The 20,466-nt window shown below is 43.6% G+C and overlaps 1 protein-coding gene across 4 annotated transcripts in view; it reads right to left on the bottom strand.

Moving 5' to 3' along the window:
* Positions 1 to 9,260: 9,260 nt before the first annotated feature.
* LOC122544249 (uncharacterized) overlaps positions 9,261 to 20,466 on the bottom strand; it is a 34,418-nt gene continuing 23,212 nt past the window's right edge. For all 4 annotated transcript variants that reach the window (XM_087981082.1, XM_087981084.1, XM_087981085.1 and 1 more), the window contains exons 9-11: positions 17,154 to 17,221; positions 14,125 to 14,315; positions 9,261 to 11,085 (exon numbers count right to left, since the gene is read on the bottom strand). In XM_087981082.1, coding sequence (XP_087837208.1) covers positions 9,680 to 11,085; positions 14,125 to 14,315; positions 17,154 to 17,221 — 1,665 coding nt within the window. In that variant the 3' untranslated portion in view covers positions 9,261 to 9,679. The remainder of the gene's footprint in view (positions 11,086 to 14,124; positions 14,316 to 17,153; positions 17,222 to 20,466) is intronic.

Genomic DNA, 20,466 nt, shown 5'->3' with positions numbered 1-20,466 from the left:
CTGTTACACCCTGAGTGCCAGAACAGATTCGCTTTTATAGTAAGGGGCAGATAGTACACGTGGACTCGCCTGACACAAGGGGTCCACAACAGCCCCACTATTTTTCACAGGGTGATGAGCGACATTCTGAAGAGAGTAGATTTACCAGAGGGTAGCACTGCCCTCCAATATGTAGATGATATCCTAATTGCCTCGGAGTCTGAGTCAGAACACCAGGAAGCTTTATGTCTAGTACTGCAGGAATTGGCAACCACAGGGTTAAAGGTTAACCCCACAAGGGCACAAATTGGCAAAACATATACCTGGGACACCTCATATCTCAGGCAGTCAAAGAAATGCCCAATGACTGCAAGGAGCAATCCAACAGATGCCATGACCTGCCACTGTCAGCGGGGTCAGAAAGGTCATGGGGCTATTCAACTCACAGTCGGAGCTTTATACCAAAGTGCACAAAATTGGCTGAACCAATCCAGAGACTACTTAAAGGAGGCAAGCCTGCCTTGAAATCTGTGACCTGGAGGCCAGAACAGGAGGAGGCAGACAGTCAGCTTAAAACCCATATCGGCCCCTGGGCTAGGGCTGCCAGATCCTAGAAGGGATTTTCACATCTACTGTAATAATGAGGGAGGGTTTTACTCCACAGTGGTCACCCAAGACCATGGCAACAAGACATGGCCCATAGCGTACTACTCAACTACAGAAGGGCCAGTCATCACCAGGTTACTCAGGTGCATAGCAGCCTTAGACTGTGCTGCTTGGGCCGTTAGGGTTAGCGAGCCCATAGTAATGACAGGGAAAGTCATCCTCCACATTAAACACACCTTTGTAGAGATGCTAAACACAGGGAAACTGAGGGCCATCCCCAATATGAGAAGGGCAAAGTGAGAGGCAGTTATTTTACCCCTGTGTTGGTCTGTGGTAATAGTTAGGGATATGGGAGAAAACCCAGCAGAGGGAATTCTAGATGCATAGGAACCGGACAACTGTGGGGATGTAGACGGGGATGAGGATTGGGGAGGGTAAAATATATCCCCCCTAGACACAGCAGAGGAGACCCTCTTCATGAACGGGTCATGAAAATATGTAGCAGGGTCGCCCCGAACAGGATGGGCCATGGTAAATGATAAGTTAGAAACAGTTATATCCAGAAGAATTGATGGAAGTCAGTCCACACAGGTAGCAGAATCTGGTAGCACTCACCAAAGCTCTGGAACTAGCAAAAGGAAAAACTTTGAATATATATACAGACAGTCTATATGCCTTTGGTGTAGTCCATGACTACATGGTGCCATGGGGTAGAAGAGGGTTCACTACTGCAGGGGGATCCCCTATCAGACACCAGTAAAGATTCCAGGCAATATTGTGTGCTAGTGAACAGCCAATTAATAAAAACAAAAACCCATCAAAAGGAGCCAGCAAAAGAGAACCCAAATTGGCTAAAATTCAAAGGAAACCTGGCAGCGGACTGAGCAGATCAGAAAGCCCTATTTGAATTGGCGAAAGACAAATTTAGCAGCAACAGGAGGAAGAGAAAGCAATAGAAACTGCAGGGGGACAGTCAAGGGGGAGGATGGTTTCTGGAGGCGAGCAGACAAGGTGGTAGTACCAGCGTGTATACAGAACGGATTGCTCGAACTGCACCACAGGCTCTTTCATACAGGTAGAGAGGCCATGATAGCAAGGTAGGGAGAGAATGGTGATGGAAGGGAATGGGAAGGGACGTGGCCAAGCATTGTCGTAGATGCAGGGTTTGTGCACAACATAACCCAAGGAGACCCATAACAATTAAGATGGGACGTCATCCCGATCTAGGGCACCATGGGAATACCTTCAGATAGATTTTACAGGGCCACTACCACCTTCCCGTGGGAAAACATACTGCCTGTTTATCATAGACCAATTCACCCATGGGGTAGAAGCATTCCCGACTAACAGCTGCACTGTGGCCACTGTAGCCAGAATATTCGCGGAGGAGGTAATCCCTAGGTTGGGGGGGGGGGGGTACCCCTACAGATTGACTCTGACAAGGGATGCATTTTATAGGCAAGGTCATGGAGACTGTCTGCCAATTACTCGGCATTAGACAAAAATTTCACATTCCCTATCACCCCCAGAGCTCAAAAATACTTCAGCCAAGGCTATGCAAACCTCAGGCAGAACATGGGCTGAAGTACTGCCAGCCAGACTAGTGAAATTAAGAGCCACCACGAATCGGGCAACCGGGCCAACACCAGACACATTAATGACCAGGCGAGCAATGCAATTGTCAGAGACAATAATCACAGGTGGCACTGTTGTAGGTCCACTGAAAGACAAGATTCAGCAACATGTGATAGAATTAAGTGCCCAATTGAAAGGGATGCCGAAATCAGTAATTGATAAACAGGACATAAAAGGACAAGGCAGGGCAACTCAAAGTCTTCCCTGAGGTCCCAGCACATCCTGTTACGAGCATCGCCTGTCAAACCGGCTTTGTCCCAAAATGGAATAGACCATACGCCGTGGGAATAAGTGGGGACATCTGTGCCTGCCTAGATAGTAAAGGAAAAGGCATATAGAAGCACTGGACCCAGCTAAAACCGTTTAAAGACTCCTGTGACCAAACTAATGTCATTGACCATTTTCCCCAGGTGCAAACAAGACAGTCATCCCGGGAGGGGTGAAATACCGAAAACACAACAGAACAAACCACACAGAAGCATGACTGCACCTCCTGACGAAAACAAAGACTTTGACTGTTAACTTTATTTTAACTGCAAAATTTATATCCCTGTACGTATTTCGCTGTGTTTAAGTGTCACAACTGTCAGGAGCATGTCAGGATTTGAAGATAATCTCTTCTATAAAACCCACCTAAGCTTGCATGGGAACCGAACTGTCTGCTACCCACTGGCGCAATCAGTAGAATCTCTATTGATGGCCACCCCAGTGTGGACCCCTTGCGATCTGTATATAGCGGACACCTCGGGAGTGCCGTGTAAGGGGCAGATAGAGAAATACAAACAGGGACTCCAGGTAGATGTGTGCAGTGGGACAGGACCACCAGCCCATGGGCCCTGGACCCCCCGCCTAGGGAATGGAAGACCCATTTAAAACCCAGTAATTACCCATTCTGTTTCACGGAGCAGGGATGGGGATGCGTTTGTGTCCTGTTTCCCAAAAACGACTCATGCTTCCAGATTCAGTGCACATATCAGCACTGTACAATCATGAGGGCACAGTTTATCTACACCTGCAGCAAGTAGGCATGTTTGAATGTGACTGCAGGCAGACAATTCATATGTGGTTAGTGCAATGGTACCCATGGACATATCCATTCAATACTTATCAATGTGGAGAATATCTTTGTGAAGAATGTAAGTGTTCCTTCTGCAAGAGGCTTGTAAAAAAATAAATTTTGTGTAAAATACAAGGCTCGGTGCTGCAGAAACCACAATCAGAGGTCATAAGGCTCAGTGTGGACCATAGTGGACGGAATGTTGCCTTAGCAAACACGTACACAAAACCACAAACAGGTCATAAGGCTCAATGCGGAGGAGAAGTGTTGAGCTAGCACACACGTGCACAGTTTGCAGTGAAAAGGGATGCACGCTAACAAAAGACCACAGAGGGATGTGGTGAAATGGTCAAGCTAACACCTGCACTTTGCCACATGTAAGGCCAAATAAGGCAAGGAACAAACAAGAGTAAGGGGCAACAGGCTTAGAGTAGTGGGAGAAGTAAACAGAGGAGGAGTGAAATGGGTAGTTTATGATAGGTTTGACGCTTTGCATGCTAAGCCAATAAGGTAAAAAGGAGTACCGAGAGACTCAGTTGAACTGTATAACTTGCGATGTAACATGTTAATCAGGTGTGCCTACTTGTCGGACACCCATTCTTATAAGAATGTTTCAATAAATACCTGCTTCGGAATTTGACTCAGACTGAAATTTTGAAGAGTGAGAGACACTTCTCACAATTAGGGGTTTTGTCTGGGATACTGTCACCACCAGCGGAGTGGTCACCGTCGACGACTGGGAAGACACGTCCCGTTCCTTTTAGAGTGGCCCTGTGTCTTTCGTCAGTGGGTGCCCCATCCAGTTGACTGACGACAATCCTAGGGGAGTCATTCTGAACCAGAACAGGAAAATAAGGCAGGCGTGGAATAGTAGGCACAGCTGCAGTCAAGTAACTCCGTGCACGGACCAAGGTAAGAAAAGAGATTTTTAAGTGTTACCTTGGTGACTGGGGAGTGTGATAACTGTTGGATTGAGGGACTGACAGGTTGAACACCATGGGAGGCAGTGAGCCTTGGGGGAAGTAAAATAAGACGCCTGGGAAAACGGATAGAGAAGTCCCGGAAAAACATCCCTCCGGAAAGTCCTTTGGGAGGGATGTTCCCCTCGGTTTGATTGGGGTTAGAGCCCCCTGGGTTTGATTGGGGTTAGAGCCCCCTGGGTTTGATTGGGGTTAGAGCCCACTGAGTTTGATTGGGGTTAGAGACCCCTGGGTCTGATTGAGGTTAGAGTTCCCTAGGTTTGATTGGAGTTAGAGTCCCCTCGGTTTGATTGGGGTTAGAGCCCCCTGGGTTTGATTGGGGTTAGAGACCCCTGGGTCTGATTGAGGTTAGAGTTCCCTAGGTTTGATTGGGGTTAGAGTCCCCTAGGTGTGATTTGGGTTAGAGTCCCCTGGGTTTGATTGGGGTTAGAGACCCCTAGGTTTGATTGGAGTTAGAGTCCCCTAGGTTTGATTGGGGTTAGAGTCCCCTGGGTGTGATTTGGGTTAGAGTTCCCTGGGTTTGATTGGGGTTAGAGTTCCCAAGGTTTGATTGGGGTTAGAGTTCCCTGGGTTTGATTGGGGTTAGAGTTCCCTGGGTTTGATTGGGGTTAGTGTTCCCAAGGTTTGATTGGGGTTAAAATCCCCTGGGTTTGATTTGGGTTAGAGTCCCCTGGGTGTGATTGGGGTTTGAGTTAGAAATGCCTTGGTAACTGGGAGTGTGATACCTGTCACACTAATGGACTGGCGGGTTGACCACTATGGGAGGTAAAGGAAGCAAAAATGAGGCGTCTGGGATAAGGGTAAAGAAGTCCCCGAAGACATCCCTCCAGAAAGTCCCTTAGGACGGATGTTGAAAAATTGGAAAAATAATTCTTGTACAGGGGAGAAGGATAAGAAAGCTATGATAAAATATTGTTGTTTTGTCTGAACCAAAGAGAGTATTCGTCCACCATCGGTCTTTTGGCTGAAACATGGGTCGGACGAGGATTGGGTCTGTCAATTGTTGAAGTCATATGTTAATAAAAAACAATCTTTCTTTAAAGAGGAGTCCGACTAAGCCTCCTGCTGGCAGGGCAGTCGAGACGCGCGTTTATATAGTATTAAAACTATGACAGGAAAGGAGGAAAAGCGCCCTTGGTACCCCCTCCCCCTTGGTCGTTCTAGACCATTTGCCCCCACCATATGACCCCCCCCCCCCCCCCCAAAATGAGCCTGATGCTCTACAAGCCGATGGCGCTGGGTTAAGGGTGGCGGCTGGTAGCGAGCAAGGGGAGGGGGAAGATGAGGAACAGGTGAAGGTTGTGAAACCAAAAGTCCTGAAAGGAGGACTAACGAAGGAAGTAAAGCGATTAGAAAAGGATATTGAGGAACATCTGTTCCCGAAATTAAGTGAACAACACCAAGAGACAATGTATACCCTCTCAGGGAAGTTCCCATAGGGCAGGGAATAATTGGCTTCGTAAATGCCCCTTTAACAAGCAGCGAAGTCAGGACCTTTAAGAAGGAGATGAAACTTCTTATTAAAGATCCTGTGGGTCTATCTGAGCAAGTAGATCAATTCCTAGGTCCCACTTACACTATACACTTGGATGGGAGTTGATGTCCATTTTAAATTTCCCTTCACTGGGGAAGAGAGAGGGATGATCGAAGAGCAGCTATGAGGTTGTGGGAACGAGAACACCCCCCCCCGGGGAGGGAGTTCTGACGGCTGAACAGAAGTTTCCCAATACAGACCCAGGCTGGGGGAACAACGAGGCAGCTGACCAAACCCAGATGAAGGACCTCAAAGACTTAATAATAAAAGGAATCAGAGAGGCAGTCCCTAAATCCCAGAATTTAACAAAGGCGTTTGAGGTCCGACAAGAGAAAGATGAGACTCCCTCAGCATTTTTACTGAGGCTGCGGTACTCAGTGAGGTAGTATTCGGGTATGAATCCTGAGGATTCAGTAGCATAGGGCCTCCTCAAAGTACATTCTGTGACTAAGGCATGGCCGGATATCCAAAAGATAATTCAGAAAATAGAGGGATGGAGTGAGAAATCATTGGATGAATTATTGAGAGAAGCACAGAAAGTGTTTGTAAGGAGGGAGGATGAGAAGCAAAAACTGAAGGCAAAAATGATGGCAGCCACGGTCGATGAAGTAGTCAAGAAAAGAGTGGAACCGATAGTAAGCAACCGGAGTGGTGGCTGGTGGCATGGTGAAAATGGAAGTAGGGGAAGAGAACGAGGAGGACCCGTTAGGGGGTCCAGTCGACAGGGTCAGGGATCAAGGTGGAAATCCCCACAGGCGGGATGTCACTACTGTGGAAAGAGAGGTCACTTTAAGCGGGAGTGTCCGGATCTGAAAAGGGAAGAGAGGGCAATACCGCTTATGAACTTTGATGAAGGATAGGGGCGTCAGGGGTTCCTGCCCCCGGGCACCCACTGGGAACCCTTGATAAACTTAAAGGCAGGACCTCATAAAGAGGATACAATTTTCTTAGTAGATACAGGGGCAGCATGATCATCTTTAAATTTTATATCTAAAGATTAATTTAAGGCAGGTGTGGGAGAATACATGAGTAGTGTATACTGCCCACCAAAGTGTCTGGGTCCAGCCAACACCTTTGATAGAAATGCTAACAGTTTCATACGGACTCAATACAGGGTGATAATAGCCAGGGCTGCAGTAATTGTCCTTCTCAGGAAGAGCGATTAGCGCCCATTACTACACCAATGGATTTCCATGCTGATATTGAAACTGACAATGTCTGTGCTGAAACTGACAACTACCGTGCTGGAACTGACAATGACTGCATCAAAAGTATCAATGATTCTGCAATGTTTACCATAAACAAACCATGTTACAAAGTCAACAACCTCATCACTGACCTATTGTATCACAAAATATATAAAAGTGTCTTGACATGTGCTCCAGGTTGAGAGAAGAATCATAGATGACCACTGTGCTGTTGGTGTCTTTCTCTCCCTGTAGCTCCGGTATTTCCTTGTGTAATAAACTCTTGTCATTGAACCCTGACTCTGACCCCGAGACACGAGTTTACAATTATAAATTCAATCTTTACATTGAATAGTGCACGCTTTAAATTATAATGGTGCTTGAAAATTTTAAATCAATGGAAAATCATCAATTTGCTAGGAAACCACTTCCTAATATGATTGCAAAACATCAGGAAATAGAACATAGAACAGTACAGCACAGAACAGGCCCTTCAGCCCACGATGTTGTGCTGACCACTAATCCTCATAGTGACATGGATACTTTACAGAACAATAAAAGATCAAACAACAAACTATGGCATTTTTTTAAAAAGTCACTTCATAAACAGAGATTTCTAAAAGAGAACTAATTTCAAGATGCATTGTAAGATGAGCTCAAAGCTGTGTTAAGGTTCAGCAAGGCAGCTGTGATTGTCACATGCTGCCACTTCCAACAACCCTTCCATAGTGAGCAAAATTGGGGCCCATGGTATTGGGGACAAAGTACTAACTTGGATTGAAAGTTGGTTGGCTGATAGGAAACAAAGAGTAGTGATAAATGGCTCCATTTCGGAATGGCAAGCAGTGACCAGTGGGGTACCGCAGGGATCAGTGCTGGGACCGCAGCTTTTTACAATATATGTTAATGATATAGAAGATGGTATTAGTAATAACATTAGCAAATTTGCTGATGATACTAAGCTGGGTGGCTTGGTGAAATGTGAGGAGGATGTTAGGAGATTACAGGGTGACCTGGACAGGTTAGGGGAGTGGTCAGATGCATGGCAGATGCAGCTTAATGTGGATAACTGTATGGTTATCCACTTTGGTGGCAAGAACAGGAAGGCAGATTACTACCTAAATGGAATCAATTTAGGTAAAGGGGCAGTACACAGAGATCTGGGTGTTCTTGTACACCAGTCAATGAAGGTAAGCATGCAGGTACAGCAGGTAGTGAAGAAGGGTAATAGCATGCTGGCCTTCATAACAAGAAGGATTGAGTATAGAAGCAAAGAGGTTCTTCTGCAGCTGTACAGGGCCCTGGTGAGACCACACCTGAAGTACTGTGCGCAGTTCTGGTCTCCAAATTTGAGGAAAGACATTCTGGCTATTGAGGGAGTGCAGTGTAGGTTCATGAGGTCAATTCCTGGAATGGCAGCACTACTTTATGCTGAAAGAATGGAGTGATTGGGCTTGTATAGCCTTGAGTTTAGAAGACTGAGAGGGGATCTGATTGAGATATACAAGATTATTAAAGAATTGGACACTCTGGAGGCAGGAAACATGTTTCCGCTGATGGGTGAGTGCCGAACCAGAGGACACAGCTTAAAAGTACAGGGTAGACCATTTAGGACAGAGATGAGGAGAAACTTCTTCACCCAGAGAGTGGTGGCTGTGTGGAATGCTCTGCCCCAGAGGGCAGTAGAGGCCCAGTCTCTGGATTCATTTAGGCAAGAGTTGGATAGAGCTCTCAAGGACAGTGGAATCAAGGGTTATGGAGATAAGGCAGGAACAGGATACTGATTAAGGATGATCAGCCATGATCATATTGAATGGTGGTGCAGGCTCGAAGGGCAGAATGGCCTACTCCTGCACCTATTGTCTATTTCACACCTGGACCCAACACACCCTTCTCAGCTCTGGAATTGTGGTTTGGGGAAGGGTTTCCCTCAGTTAGCTGAGAGGCAGGTCTCCGCCATGTTGAGTGTTAGCAAGACTAATACCTTTAAATTGTTCATCCCACCCAGTGTAATGGGCAGTATAGAAAATCCACACGAGTGTGGTAGGATCAAGTTGTATGAGGAGGTGTCCAAAATCTCAAAATTCTGTTGAGATACAGAAATGCTGGGAGGATAAGGCATTTGATGGCAAGTCAGAATGGAAAAAAGGATGGGAATCAGGGAAGAGGACAGGACCAGGAAAAAATAGGTAGGCAAGGAGAATGGACGAGAGGAAGGAATTAGACTTTATCCTCACCCAAAATACTCCCACCAGAAGAATGAATTTCCCACAAATGAAAAAGAACACTTTTATTGTATTTTTTTCAACAATACACTTTATTTCAAAAATTCTGAAGAGTATGTCATAAAACATCTCAACATCCAAATGACAGAAAGTGTAATAAAATTTAAACTTGTCTGCATATGGCAGAATACACATGTAGGAGATTAAGTACAATTGTAACTGCCTTTTTTTTAAGGCATACAGTCCAAGGGGAAGGTTCATGTGGGGACTGGCAACAGTAAAGTGGTTATATTTTCAGTCACCAATGCAACCAAACAGCAACAAAATAACAATAATCACAGTGACCTTTCACTGTCCCTGTAATGAACCTGTCGATGGGACAAAGATGAAACACACTCTTTAATCACTTTAATCAGTTAAAACAGAAATAAATATTAAAAGTGAGTAAAACAGCAAATTATTTATCATTTGCTATATCAGGATTCAAAACAGTTTCTCAGGTGAGCTTTAAAAGTTGCTGAATTTTTAAAGTCGTTTCCACAATGTCGGCAGGTTTTATAACACGTGTGAGCTTTCAACTGATAGAGATAAACAAAGGTCTCCCCACAGTCAGGACATTTATACGGCCTCGCTCCTGTGTGGGTCTGCTGGTGACGATGGAGGGTCGAAGCCTGTGTGAAACTCTTTCCACAGTCAGTACATTTATACGGCCTCGCTCCTGTGTGGGTCTGCTGGTGACGATGGAGGTTCGAAGCCTGTGTGAAACTCTTTCCACAGTCAGTACATTTATACGGCCTTTCTCCTGTGTGGGTCCGCTTGTGAGAATGGAGGTCCCCAGACTGTGTGAAACTCTTTCCACAGTCAGTACATTTATACGGCCTTTCTCCTGTGTGGGTCCGCTGGTGAGAATTGAGGCCCCCAGACCGTGTGAAACTCTTTCCACAGTCAGTACATTTATACGGCCTTTCTCCTGTGTGGGTCCGCTGGTGAGAATTGAGGCCCCCAGACCGTGTAAAACTCTTTCCACAGTCAGTACATTTATACGGCCTCTCTCCTGTGTGGGTCCGCTGGTGAGAATTGAGGCCCCCAGACCATGTGAAACTCTTTCCACAGTCAGTACATTTATACGGCCTTTCTCCTGTGTGGGTCCGCTGGTGAGAATTGAGGCCCCCAGACCGTGTAAAACTCTTTCCACAGTCAGGACATTTATACGGCCTCTCTCCTGTGTGGGTCCGCTGGTGACAATGGAGGTTCCCAGCCTGTGTGAAACTCTTTCCACAGTCAGTACATTTATACGGCCTCTCTCCTGTGTGGGTCCGCTGGTGAGAATTGAGGCCCCCAGACCATGTGAAACTCTTTCCACAGTCAGTACATTTATACGGCCTTTCTCCTGTGTGGGTCCGCTGGTGACAATGGAGGCTATCAGATCGTGTGAAACTCTTTCCACAGTCAGTACATTTATACGGCCTCTCTCCTGTGTGGGTCCGCTGGTGACAATGGATGTTCCCAGACCATGTGAAACTCTTTCCACAGTCAGGATATTTATGTACCCTCTCTCCCAAATGGGTTCGCTGGTAGATCCCAGACAATGGGAAATTCTTACCATGGTCAGTACATTTGTGCAGTCGTTCTTCTTTGTGGATTTCTTGCTGCAAGTGATTTTCATCTGATTTAGTAAATTCTCTATTCTGGATGGATTCTATAAATAATCCCTCCTGATTTTGTTGATGCATACGATCATTTTTATTGAAAGGAGTAGACTGTCCTGCTGAAACCTGACCACATGATACAGGATGTCTTCTGATATGCTTCTGAAGAAAACTGGCAGTGGTAAATGCAACATTGCAGTGAGGGCAAGGATAACACTCATCTTCCTCTCCTCCTGAAAGAGAATGAAGTTGTCAGTGTAAATGAAACATTTAGAGGCTTCTTTTGGAAGTAAAATTCAACAATGAGCTGTGGTGAAAGGGTTGGTATTTTTGAATTTTATGACAATCTTTACCAGCTTTGAGTCATGATATAGCATTCTGGTTTCTGAGCCAAGTTTGTGGGTTCATGTCCAGTTCTAGAGATGTGGTGCTTATAACCCAGACAAACACTGCACCAGTGCACTTGGAGGGCAGCACTCTCAGAGGTACCATTTTTCAAACCAGGTCCCTGCCCGTGTGTTAAGGCAGACAACAATCACATGGCTCCAAGTGAAGAAGAGCAGGATGTTTTGTCAGTGTTGTGACCAATATTTATCCACTGAGCAACATCACCCAGTCAGATGATCAGATCAGTCATCTCATTGCTATTGCTGGAGCTTTGCTGTGTGGAAACTGAAGTGTTCTGAAAGGGTTCAGAAAAGATTTACAAGGATGTTGCCAGGGTTGGAGCATTTGAACTATAGGGAGAGGCTGAACAGGCTGGGGCTGTTTTCCCTGGAGTGTCAGAGGCTGAGGGGTGACCTTATAGAGGTTTACAAAATTATGAGGGACATGGATAGGGTAAATAGACAAATAGATGGGGTCGGGGAGTCCAGAACTAAAGGGCATAGGTTAGGGTGAGAGGGGAAAGACATAAAAGAGGCCTAAGGGGCAACGTTTTCACACAGAGGATGGTACGTGTATGGAATGAGCTGCCAGAGGAAGTGGTGGAGGCTGGTACAATTACAACATTTAAGAGGCACCTGGATGGGTATATGAATAGGGAGGGTTTGGAGGGAAAAGGGCCGGGTGCTGGCGGGTGGGGCTATATTGGGTTGGGATATCTGGTCGGCATGGACAGTTGGACCGAAGCGTCTATTTCCATGCTGTACATCTCTATGACTCTATGACAGTCAGTATGCTTCAAATGGCAATATTTCAGGTCTAAAGAAATTTGGGACATCCCAAATACATCCAAACCTCTGCCAAGATTGCCTTTCTTTCTTCACTTGGAAGTATCAGGATGATTTTAAGAAAACAGTTCCTGAATTCAGTACCTACTTCAATGTGTAAACAGTCTGCGACTCAGAGACAACAACAGAGTCAATAAGAAGGGCCCACATTATAAAGGTGAAAGGCAGGAAGTTTTGAGGAGATTTCAGAAAAACATTTTTTTACCCAGTGAGTGGTGGGGCTCTGGAATGCACTGTCTGGGTGGATAATTGAGGCGAAGAACCTCACAACCTTTAAAGACTACTTGGATAAGCACTTGGAGTGTCACAACAGTCAAGGCAAAGGGCCTTCTGCTGCAAAGTGGGACTAGTATAAATTGAGAGTTGATTTGTTAGCACAGACTTGATAGGCTGAACAGCCTCTTCTGTATTGTATAATTCTATGACAAGACCTGAGAAGGACTGACACATCAACATGTCATTCTCTCGGGGAATCAGGAAAGGGAATAAAGTCATAGAGACGTACAGCACAGAAACAGACCCTTCGGTCCAACCCGTCCATGCCAACCAGATATCCCAACTCAATCTAGTTCCACCTGCCAGCAACCGGCCGATATCCCTCCAAACCCTTCCTATTCATATACCCATCCAGATGCCTTTTAAATGCTGCAATTGTACCAGCCTCCACCACTTCCTCTGGCATCTCATTCCATACACATACCACCCTCTGTGTGAAAACATTGCCCGTTAGGTCTCTTTTATACTTTTCCCCTCTCACCCTAAACCTATGTCCACTAGTGCTGGACTCCCCCACTCCAGGGAAAAGACTTTGCCTATCCATGCCCCTCATGATTTTATAAATCTCTATAAGGTCACCCCTCAGCCTCTGACACTCCCGGGAAAACAGCCCCAGCCAATTCAGCCTCTCCCTGTAGCTTAAATCATCCAATCCTGGCAACATCCTTATAAATTTTTTCTGAACTGTTTCAAGTTTCAAAATATCCTTCCAATAGGAAGGATACCAGAATTGCATACAACATTCCAAAACTGGTCCAACCAATGTTCTGTACAGCCACAACATGACCTCCCAACTCCGACCAAGAAGAAATGAGGAACAATACCACCAGACCTCCAGTCCAGAGAGGACCTTTTGCAGTATAAACATAATTTAGCTGAACCTAAACTTCATCACTCTCTGTGCTCTATGGTAAACACAAAGATCAAACAGTCAATTATCTGTGTTCTCTGGTGAACTTTTTTTAAAACCAGTTAATATAATTCTATCCTTAGCTGCTTTATCACAAAATCAAATAAGTTAAACATCTTTAATGAACATCTCTGAAACCTTCAAGGCACAACATGGAAAACATTCACGCCTTCCATTTGACATTACGCAACTGAAGTCTCCCATTTTGAATCTGTTCTGGTAAATCTCCACTGAACATGCCTCAGCACATTGTCATTTTTTTCCAAATTGAGATGCCCAGAATTTAAAATAGCATTCCATCCGAAGTCAAAAAGGTTTCTCAATATGCATTTGTGTCACATCAGTAAGTCCTTATCGATGTATTAAATGCCTTTCTGAGTTATGTGAATCTCCAGATTCCTCTTCATGCATCAACTTTTAATCAATGCCATTGAATTTATATTATCACTCCTCACACTACTCTGAATTGAATTTCATCTGGTGTGTCTTCCCACTGTACGTCTATCTGCATTTTCCTGTGGTCCTCTACTCTCCTCTTCACTATTTACATTTTCAAGGTTTGTCAGCTGCAAACACTCATGTATCCCAAAACAGGTCCTTAACATATAGTGGAATCCGCAGGAGGCCCAGGACTGGAATGAACCAGATTATAACCATCTAATCAACAGATATTCCATTCAGAATTATTCTTTATTTCCTGATTCTTAAACCTATTTTATGTTCATGCTGCCACTCCTTCTTCACCACAAGGATTTCAATTCAACTAACGTGGCACTTTATCAAACAATGTTGAAATTGAAATAAAATTAGCCATTTCTGTCTGTTAAGTTTTCAATTTTGATAAGAATCCTTACCTTTTGGATTTTGTTTCATCATCCACATTGCTGTCCAATTGATTCCAAGCTCCTTGGCATATTCGTCACCATACCAGACCAGCAGCTCGCACCGAGGAGGAACACGCTTGCAGGTTCTGTAATAAATTTTGCCATGGTGCTGAAAGGCTACAAGGTTCTGCTCCTCTTCCTTTCTGGCACAGTTAACAAATCTGGAACATAACAAGTGAATACTTAACAAGTGAATACTTAACTGACCAAACGTCAGTTCAAATTGTTGCATGAACACAGGTTGAGAAGCAGAACAAAAATGTGTCAGAATGACAGGGCATACCTCTATCCATTACAAAATTACAATGCATGCTACGCATACTGTACAAGATAATTTCAAAGGAGATGGGGAGGTATTTTAGAAGGGCAGCACAGTAGCTCAGTGGCTAGAACTGCTGCCTCACACCACTAGGGATTGAGGTTCAATTCCCGCCTCGGGCTACTGTCTGTGTGGAGTTTGCACATTCTCCCCGAGTCTGTGTGGATTTCCTCCGGGTGCTCCAGTTTGCTCCCATGGTCCAACGAAATGCAGATCAGGTGAATTGGCCATGCTAAATTGCCCATTGTGTTTGGTGCATTACTCAGGTATAAATGTTGGGTAGGGGAATGGGTCTGGGTGAGTTACTGCTCGGAGGGTTGGTGTGGACTGATTGGGCCGAATGGCCTGTTTCCACACTGTAGGGAATCTAATCCATAAATAGAAGAGAGGGTAGATTTGTAAATATGGGTTGCCCAGTCTACAATTTCTCTTCTGTAAAATGTTTGGACCAAAACTTTTGCTAGACAGCTTAGAGTCACAGAGTCATCATCCTACAGCACGGAGACATACCCTTTGGCCCAAACTGGTTCATGCTAACCAAAATGTTAACCCATGCTAACCCCATTTTCCTGCACTTGGCCCATATCCCTCTGATCATTTCCTATCCAAGTATTTGTCCAAATGCCTTTTAAATGCTGTTAATGTACCCACCTCAACCATTTCCGCTGGCAGCTCATTAACATTAACTATACCACCCACTGTGTAAAGTAGTTGCCCCTCTTTTATTCTTTCCCCTCTAACCTTTAACTGATGCCCTTCAGTCCTCAATTCCCCAACCCTGGGAAAAAGACTGAATATATGCCTCTCATGATCTTGTACACCTCTGTAAGAACCCCCCCTCAGTCTCCTACGCTCTAAAGAAAAGCATCCTCACTTGCCCAACCTCTCCCCGTAACTCAGACCCTTGAATCCCAGCAACATCCTTATAAATTTCTTCTGCACTCTTTCCATTTAATAATATCCTCCTGGCAGCAAAGTGAACAAAACTGAACACAATACTCCAAGCACTGTACAACATAACTTCCCAACTTCTATACCCAATGTGCTGACTGATGAAGGCCAACGTGCCAAAAGCTTTCTTCACTGCTGTCTCTACCAATGACTCCATTTTCAGAGAATATGGAGTCAGCCCTTCATCAGGAATGAGGGCTTATGCCCGAAACTTTGATTCTCCTGCTCCTTAGATATTGCCTGGCCTGCTGTGCTTTTTAGCACCACACTCTCGACTCTGATCTCCAGCATCTGCAGTCCTCACTTTCTCCTAAGAACCTTATCAAAGTCTTTACTGAAATCTATAGAGACCATTACGGGTCAGTTCATCAAAAAACAATTGTGAGGCATGACCTCCCATGCATAAAAGCATGCTGACTATTCCTAATCAAACCCTGTCTTTTCAAAGGCATGTATATCTTACCTCTCAGAATCTTCTCAAGTAACTTACCAACCACAGACGTTCAGTTTGTGTCAAGGTTCAAAGGTGTTTGCATCCATAAACCTCTGAGAGAAGAAATTCCTGCTTATTTCACTCTTACATTTGGCATCCCTTTAGTCTGAGACTGCCCTCTGGTTCGAGACTCTCCCACGAGGAGAAGCATCCTCTCAGCATTTATCTTGTCACGTCCCTTAAGAAGTCTCTACATTTCAATTAGATCATCTCTCTTTCTTCTAAACTTCAGTGAGTAGAGTCACAATCTGTTTAGCCTTTGCTCATGAGACAATCCCTCCATGCCAGGGATCATCCTCATGAACCTTTGTTGAATTGCTTCCAACGAAATTACACACTCTCTTAAATAAGGGATCCAAAACTGCTCACACTCCTCCAGGTGCAGTCTCATCAGCACCTTGAACAGGTGAAGTAATACTTCCCTAATCTGATGCTCCAACCCCTTTGAAGTATGGGCCAGAATTCTGTGTTTTGTGTCCAAGTACCTCAAGTCCCTTTGTGTTGCAACCCCTCTGTAGATAGATAAATTTTGTGATGTTCATTGCATTATTTATACATAGTTTCAACATAATTTATTCCAAGGTTGGATCTTGAATGGATAACATATTGGTTATTCAGTGTGTCTGAAGGTTTTGATAATTGAACCACGAGTCAATCTCCAGTCATAAGTCCTTGGCTGAAGATGGTTGTGCAAAACAGAATAATAGAGAAGGAGAGGAGACTGTAAAAAACGATTATCAGCTTTTTCCAGACTTAGAGTCAAAGTCACAGATAAATTAAGCATATTAAGCACATTAGGAGAATTTTCTTTGGTTTGAGCACTGCACAAAAGATGTTTTTCAGTACTGTCAAGGGTTTTTTTGGGGATTTATTGGTGTTTTACATTCAGTGAGATTATATTTTCACTGTGTTCGACGTTTTAGAAGTTGTGACATATGTAAAAGCATTAGTTTATTTTATTTTATCATCATTTATTCTGATTCATAAATTTTACTTTTATTATTACAACCAAATCTGCAATATTGTGTGTTTATGTTTCAGTGAGAGACCATCTTGCTAAAACTAAGACAAAATATAATCTACCAAGCCAGATGTCAGTCTGACCAGTAAATACTTGACCAGTAATAACATGAGGTAAGATCATAACAGTTATTATATGTGATGCTTCAGGGTAGAGGTAACTGGCTGCGAGCCAAGTACACAAGTTCTGACAATATTATATCTGTCTTCCCTTACCTCATCCAATTTGATTTAGATTCATCCTTTGCATCAATGTATTCAAAATCTTGCTTTCCTTTACTGATCTGAAGAAAGGTTTTTGATAAAACAATTCAATTATTAAAAGGAATCAAATATATCTTGCTTTTAGCTAATGATCTAAGTTTACAAGTGCTGAGTGCAGTGGCTTCACTTTTTTAGTGAAAGCTTAACAATAGTCTCCTTTATTTTTAGTGATTATAGCTTAAACTACAAAACCACACAATGTAGTAAACAGTTTCAGGGAGATTTGAATGGTCAGGAAAGAATCCCAAACTAATTCAAATTGCCTTTGGTGTTTGTCATGTCGCTATTTTTCTTACAGTTCCCTTCTACCCCTCGCCTACTCTGCATTTCTCAATCAGAAATTTCAAGGTTCTGATATATTGTTCCCCAGTTGGCCAATTTCCCACTATGAGGAATACCAGAATATTAGTTCCATAAACCCTCAATGTATTGAAATGAGAATTTCTTTTTCATAAAGGCTGTCAATTTTTGAATTCTCTCCCCATGCTAGCTATGGAAGCTCAGGTTTGAGTATATTTCAAGCACATGTTGATAATTTTTCAAATTAATTGTGTAAAGCGATAATGAAGTTGTGTGAGTAAAATGCACTCGAGTGTCTAATCGACCACAGTCATATTCAGTGATGGACCAGGCTTGATGGGAGTGAATGGCTTACTCTGGCTCCTACGTGCCTGTGAAGGAGGAGGAAAGGAACACAGGAAATGCAAAATCAGTTGAGGAGAGAATGAGAAAAAGAAGTGAAGGCCAAAGTAATCCAATAAGAAGTGGCAAGATTAGATCGTACACAATAGAGGTAGAACAAGGTGTTTGGATACAGAACTGGCTCGAAGGTAGAAGGCAGAGGATGGTGTGGAAGGTTGCTTTTCAGCCTGGAGGCCTGTAACCATTGGCTTGCCACAGGGATCTGGTCTGGGTCCACTGCTTCTCATTATTTATGAATGATGTTGATCTGAACGTGGGAGGTACAGTTAGTAAGTTTGCAGATGGCACCAAAATTAGAGGTGTAGAGGACAGTGAAAAAGGTTACCTCAGAGCACAACTGGATCTTTAGACGGGCCAATAGGGCGAGGAGTGGCAGATGGAGTTTAATTTAGGTAAATGTGAGGTGCTGCATTTTTGAAAGGCAAATCAGGGCAGAACTTATACACTTAATGGTAAGCTCCTGGGGAGTGTTGTTGAACAAAGAGACTTTGGAGTGCAGGTTCATAGTTCCTTGAAAGCAGAGTCACAGATATACAGGGTGATGAAGAAGATGGTAGTACACTTGCCTTTGTTGGTCAGTGCATTGTGTGTAGGAGTCGGCTGTACGGGACATTGGTTAGGCCACTTTTGGAATGCTGCAATTAGTTCTGGCCTGACTGCTATAGGAAATATGTTGTGTAACCTGAAAGGGTTCAGAAAACATTACAAGGATATTGTCATGGTTTAAGCTTTAGGGAGAGGCTGAATTGACTGGGGCAATTTTCCCTGGAATGTCGGAAGTTGAGGAGTGACCTTAGAGGTTTATAAAATCATGAGTGGTATTGATATGGTAAATAGACAGGTCTTTTCCCCTGGATAAGGGAGTCCAAAAGGTGAGAGGGGAAAGATTTAAAAGGGATCTCAGGGGCAACTTTTTCTCTCCGAGGGATATGCACGTATGGAAAGAGCTTCTAGAGGAAGTGGTGCAGGCTGGTACGATTACATTTAAAAGGTATCTGAATGGGTATATGAATAGGAAGGGTTGAGAGAAATATGGGCCAAATGCTGGCAAATGGAACAATGTTTATTTAGAACCTCGCAGTGTTCAGACAATATTGAAAGGTCCACCATCCTGATTTGGTCTTTGGGGAGAAATTTTTCTGTTGGGAGATCAAGACTTTTTTCACATTGGCATATTATTTGTGTAAAAGGCAGTCCTCACCTGAATATATTTGTGATTAAAGACGTCTTGTTTATAAACAGAAGTATCTTTTATACTGTCAGAAGGCAAAAAGAGGAGATACAGCAGTCTCTCCAGGATAGCAGCTGGTGACTAGCAGAACTCCACAGGGGTCAGTGTTGGAACCACAACGATTCACATTATATTTTAATAATCTGGACAAAGGAATTGAGGGCCTTGTTGCTAAGTTTACAGATGACACAGTAGGTGTAGGGAACAGGTAGGGTGCTAGCTTGGAAGAGGTCCAGAAGAGGATGACAAAAATGATCATGGGGATGAAGGGCTTGTCATATAAGGAGTGTTTGAGGACCCAGATTCTGTACTCAGTGGAATTGAGAAGGATGAAGAGTGTTACAAAGGAGAAAAGGTTGAACCACCCTAATAATTATACCGAAACACCAGCCCAAATCTGTTATAGTGGGAATTTGTCTTCCCTCCTAATAATTAAACCCACAAACCCAGAGAAGCCTGTTCTACCCTTCGTACTCTGTTATAGGTTTAAATGAAAGGAATCAGTGATACTCGCTTTATAAGGAACGACTCATTTATTTAACCCTAACAGTGAACAAATTAACAGAATTACAAACAAACCAACCAATTCCTCACTAACTACTAACTATTCCCTTATTGAAGTAAGCTCTACTGGTCTGCTGTTCAAATAAACACAAATAATAAGAAAACAATAAATTAAAACCTATTCTCTCAAAGTTCACATAGAATGTGACTTCCGGAAGGCTACGTTTTCTCTGTTGTCTTTCCAGTCTTCCTTCTGCTGATCTCAAGTTACAAACACATTTCTTCTGCTGATCCTGCTGTTAGATGTCTTCTCTGTAATTTCTTCTGAGAGGACTTTTAGCTAGAAATGCCATGCTACTTTATGCACGGGTGGTGCTTTCTTAGAGATTTCTTGTGAGAGCTCAATGTTTATTTCTCAGATGGTGGGATTGCACTCTCTTCAGATGGCAGTTGGTTCTCCCCAGTTTTCCAAAAAGTCTCAATTTTTATATCCTTGATGACCTTTTAATTTCTTTACAATTCAATTGGTTCAAGGTTGTCAACACCATTTGATAGGTTTTTAGTATCTAAGGGCATGGTTCAAAATGATTGGCTAAATTTGAACAAAATTGCTTTTTTGGTAAAAACACTGATTGGGCTGCTCAATAAAAATTGTTTCAATTATATCTATCTACTTGTAATCTGCAATTTTAATTGAATAGAGGTTTACTTGCTTTCTATCACCATGTTATGGTGATTGCTACTCCAGCAACCACTCAACAACCATCAGCCCTATAAAGAAAACTTAAGTAGGCCAATCTTAACTTACGAACCATTACGTCTTTGGGT

The sequence above is a fragment of the Chiloscyllium plagiosum genome, unplaced genomic scaffold (assembly GCF_037043375.1).
Source record: "Chiloscyllium plagiosum isolate Xiang-an unplaced genomic scaffold, Cpla_swu_hap1 HiC_scaffold_38, whole genome shotgun sequence".
Lineage (NCBI taxonomy): Eukaryota > Metazoa > Chordata > Chondrichthyes > Orectolobiformes > Hemiscylliidae > Chiloscyllium > Chiloscyllium plagiosum.
Note: the sequence above shows the minus strand (reverse complement) of the source record. Positions and strands in the feature narration are given on the sequence as shown.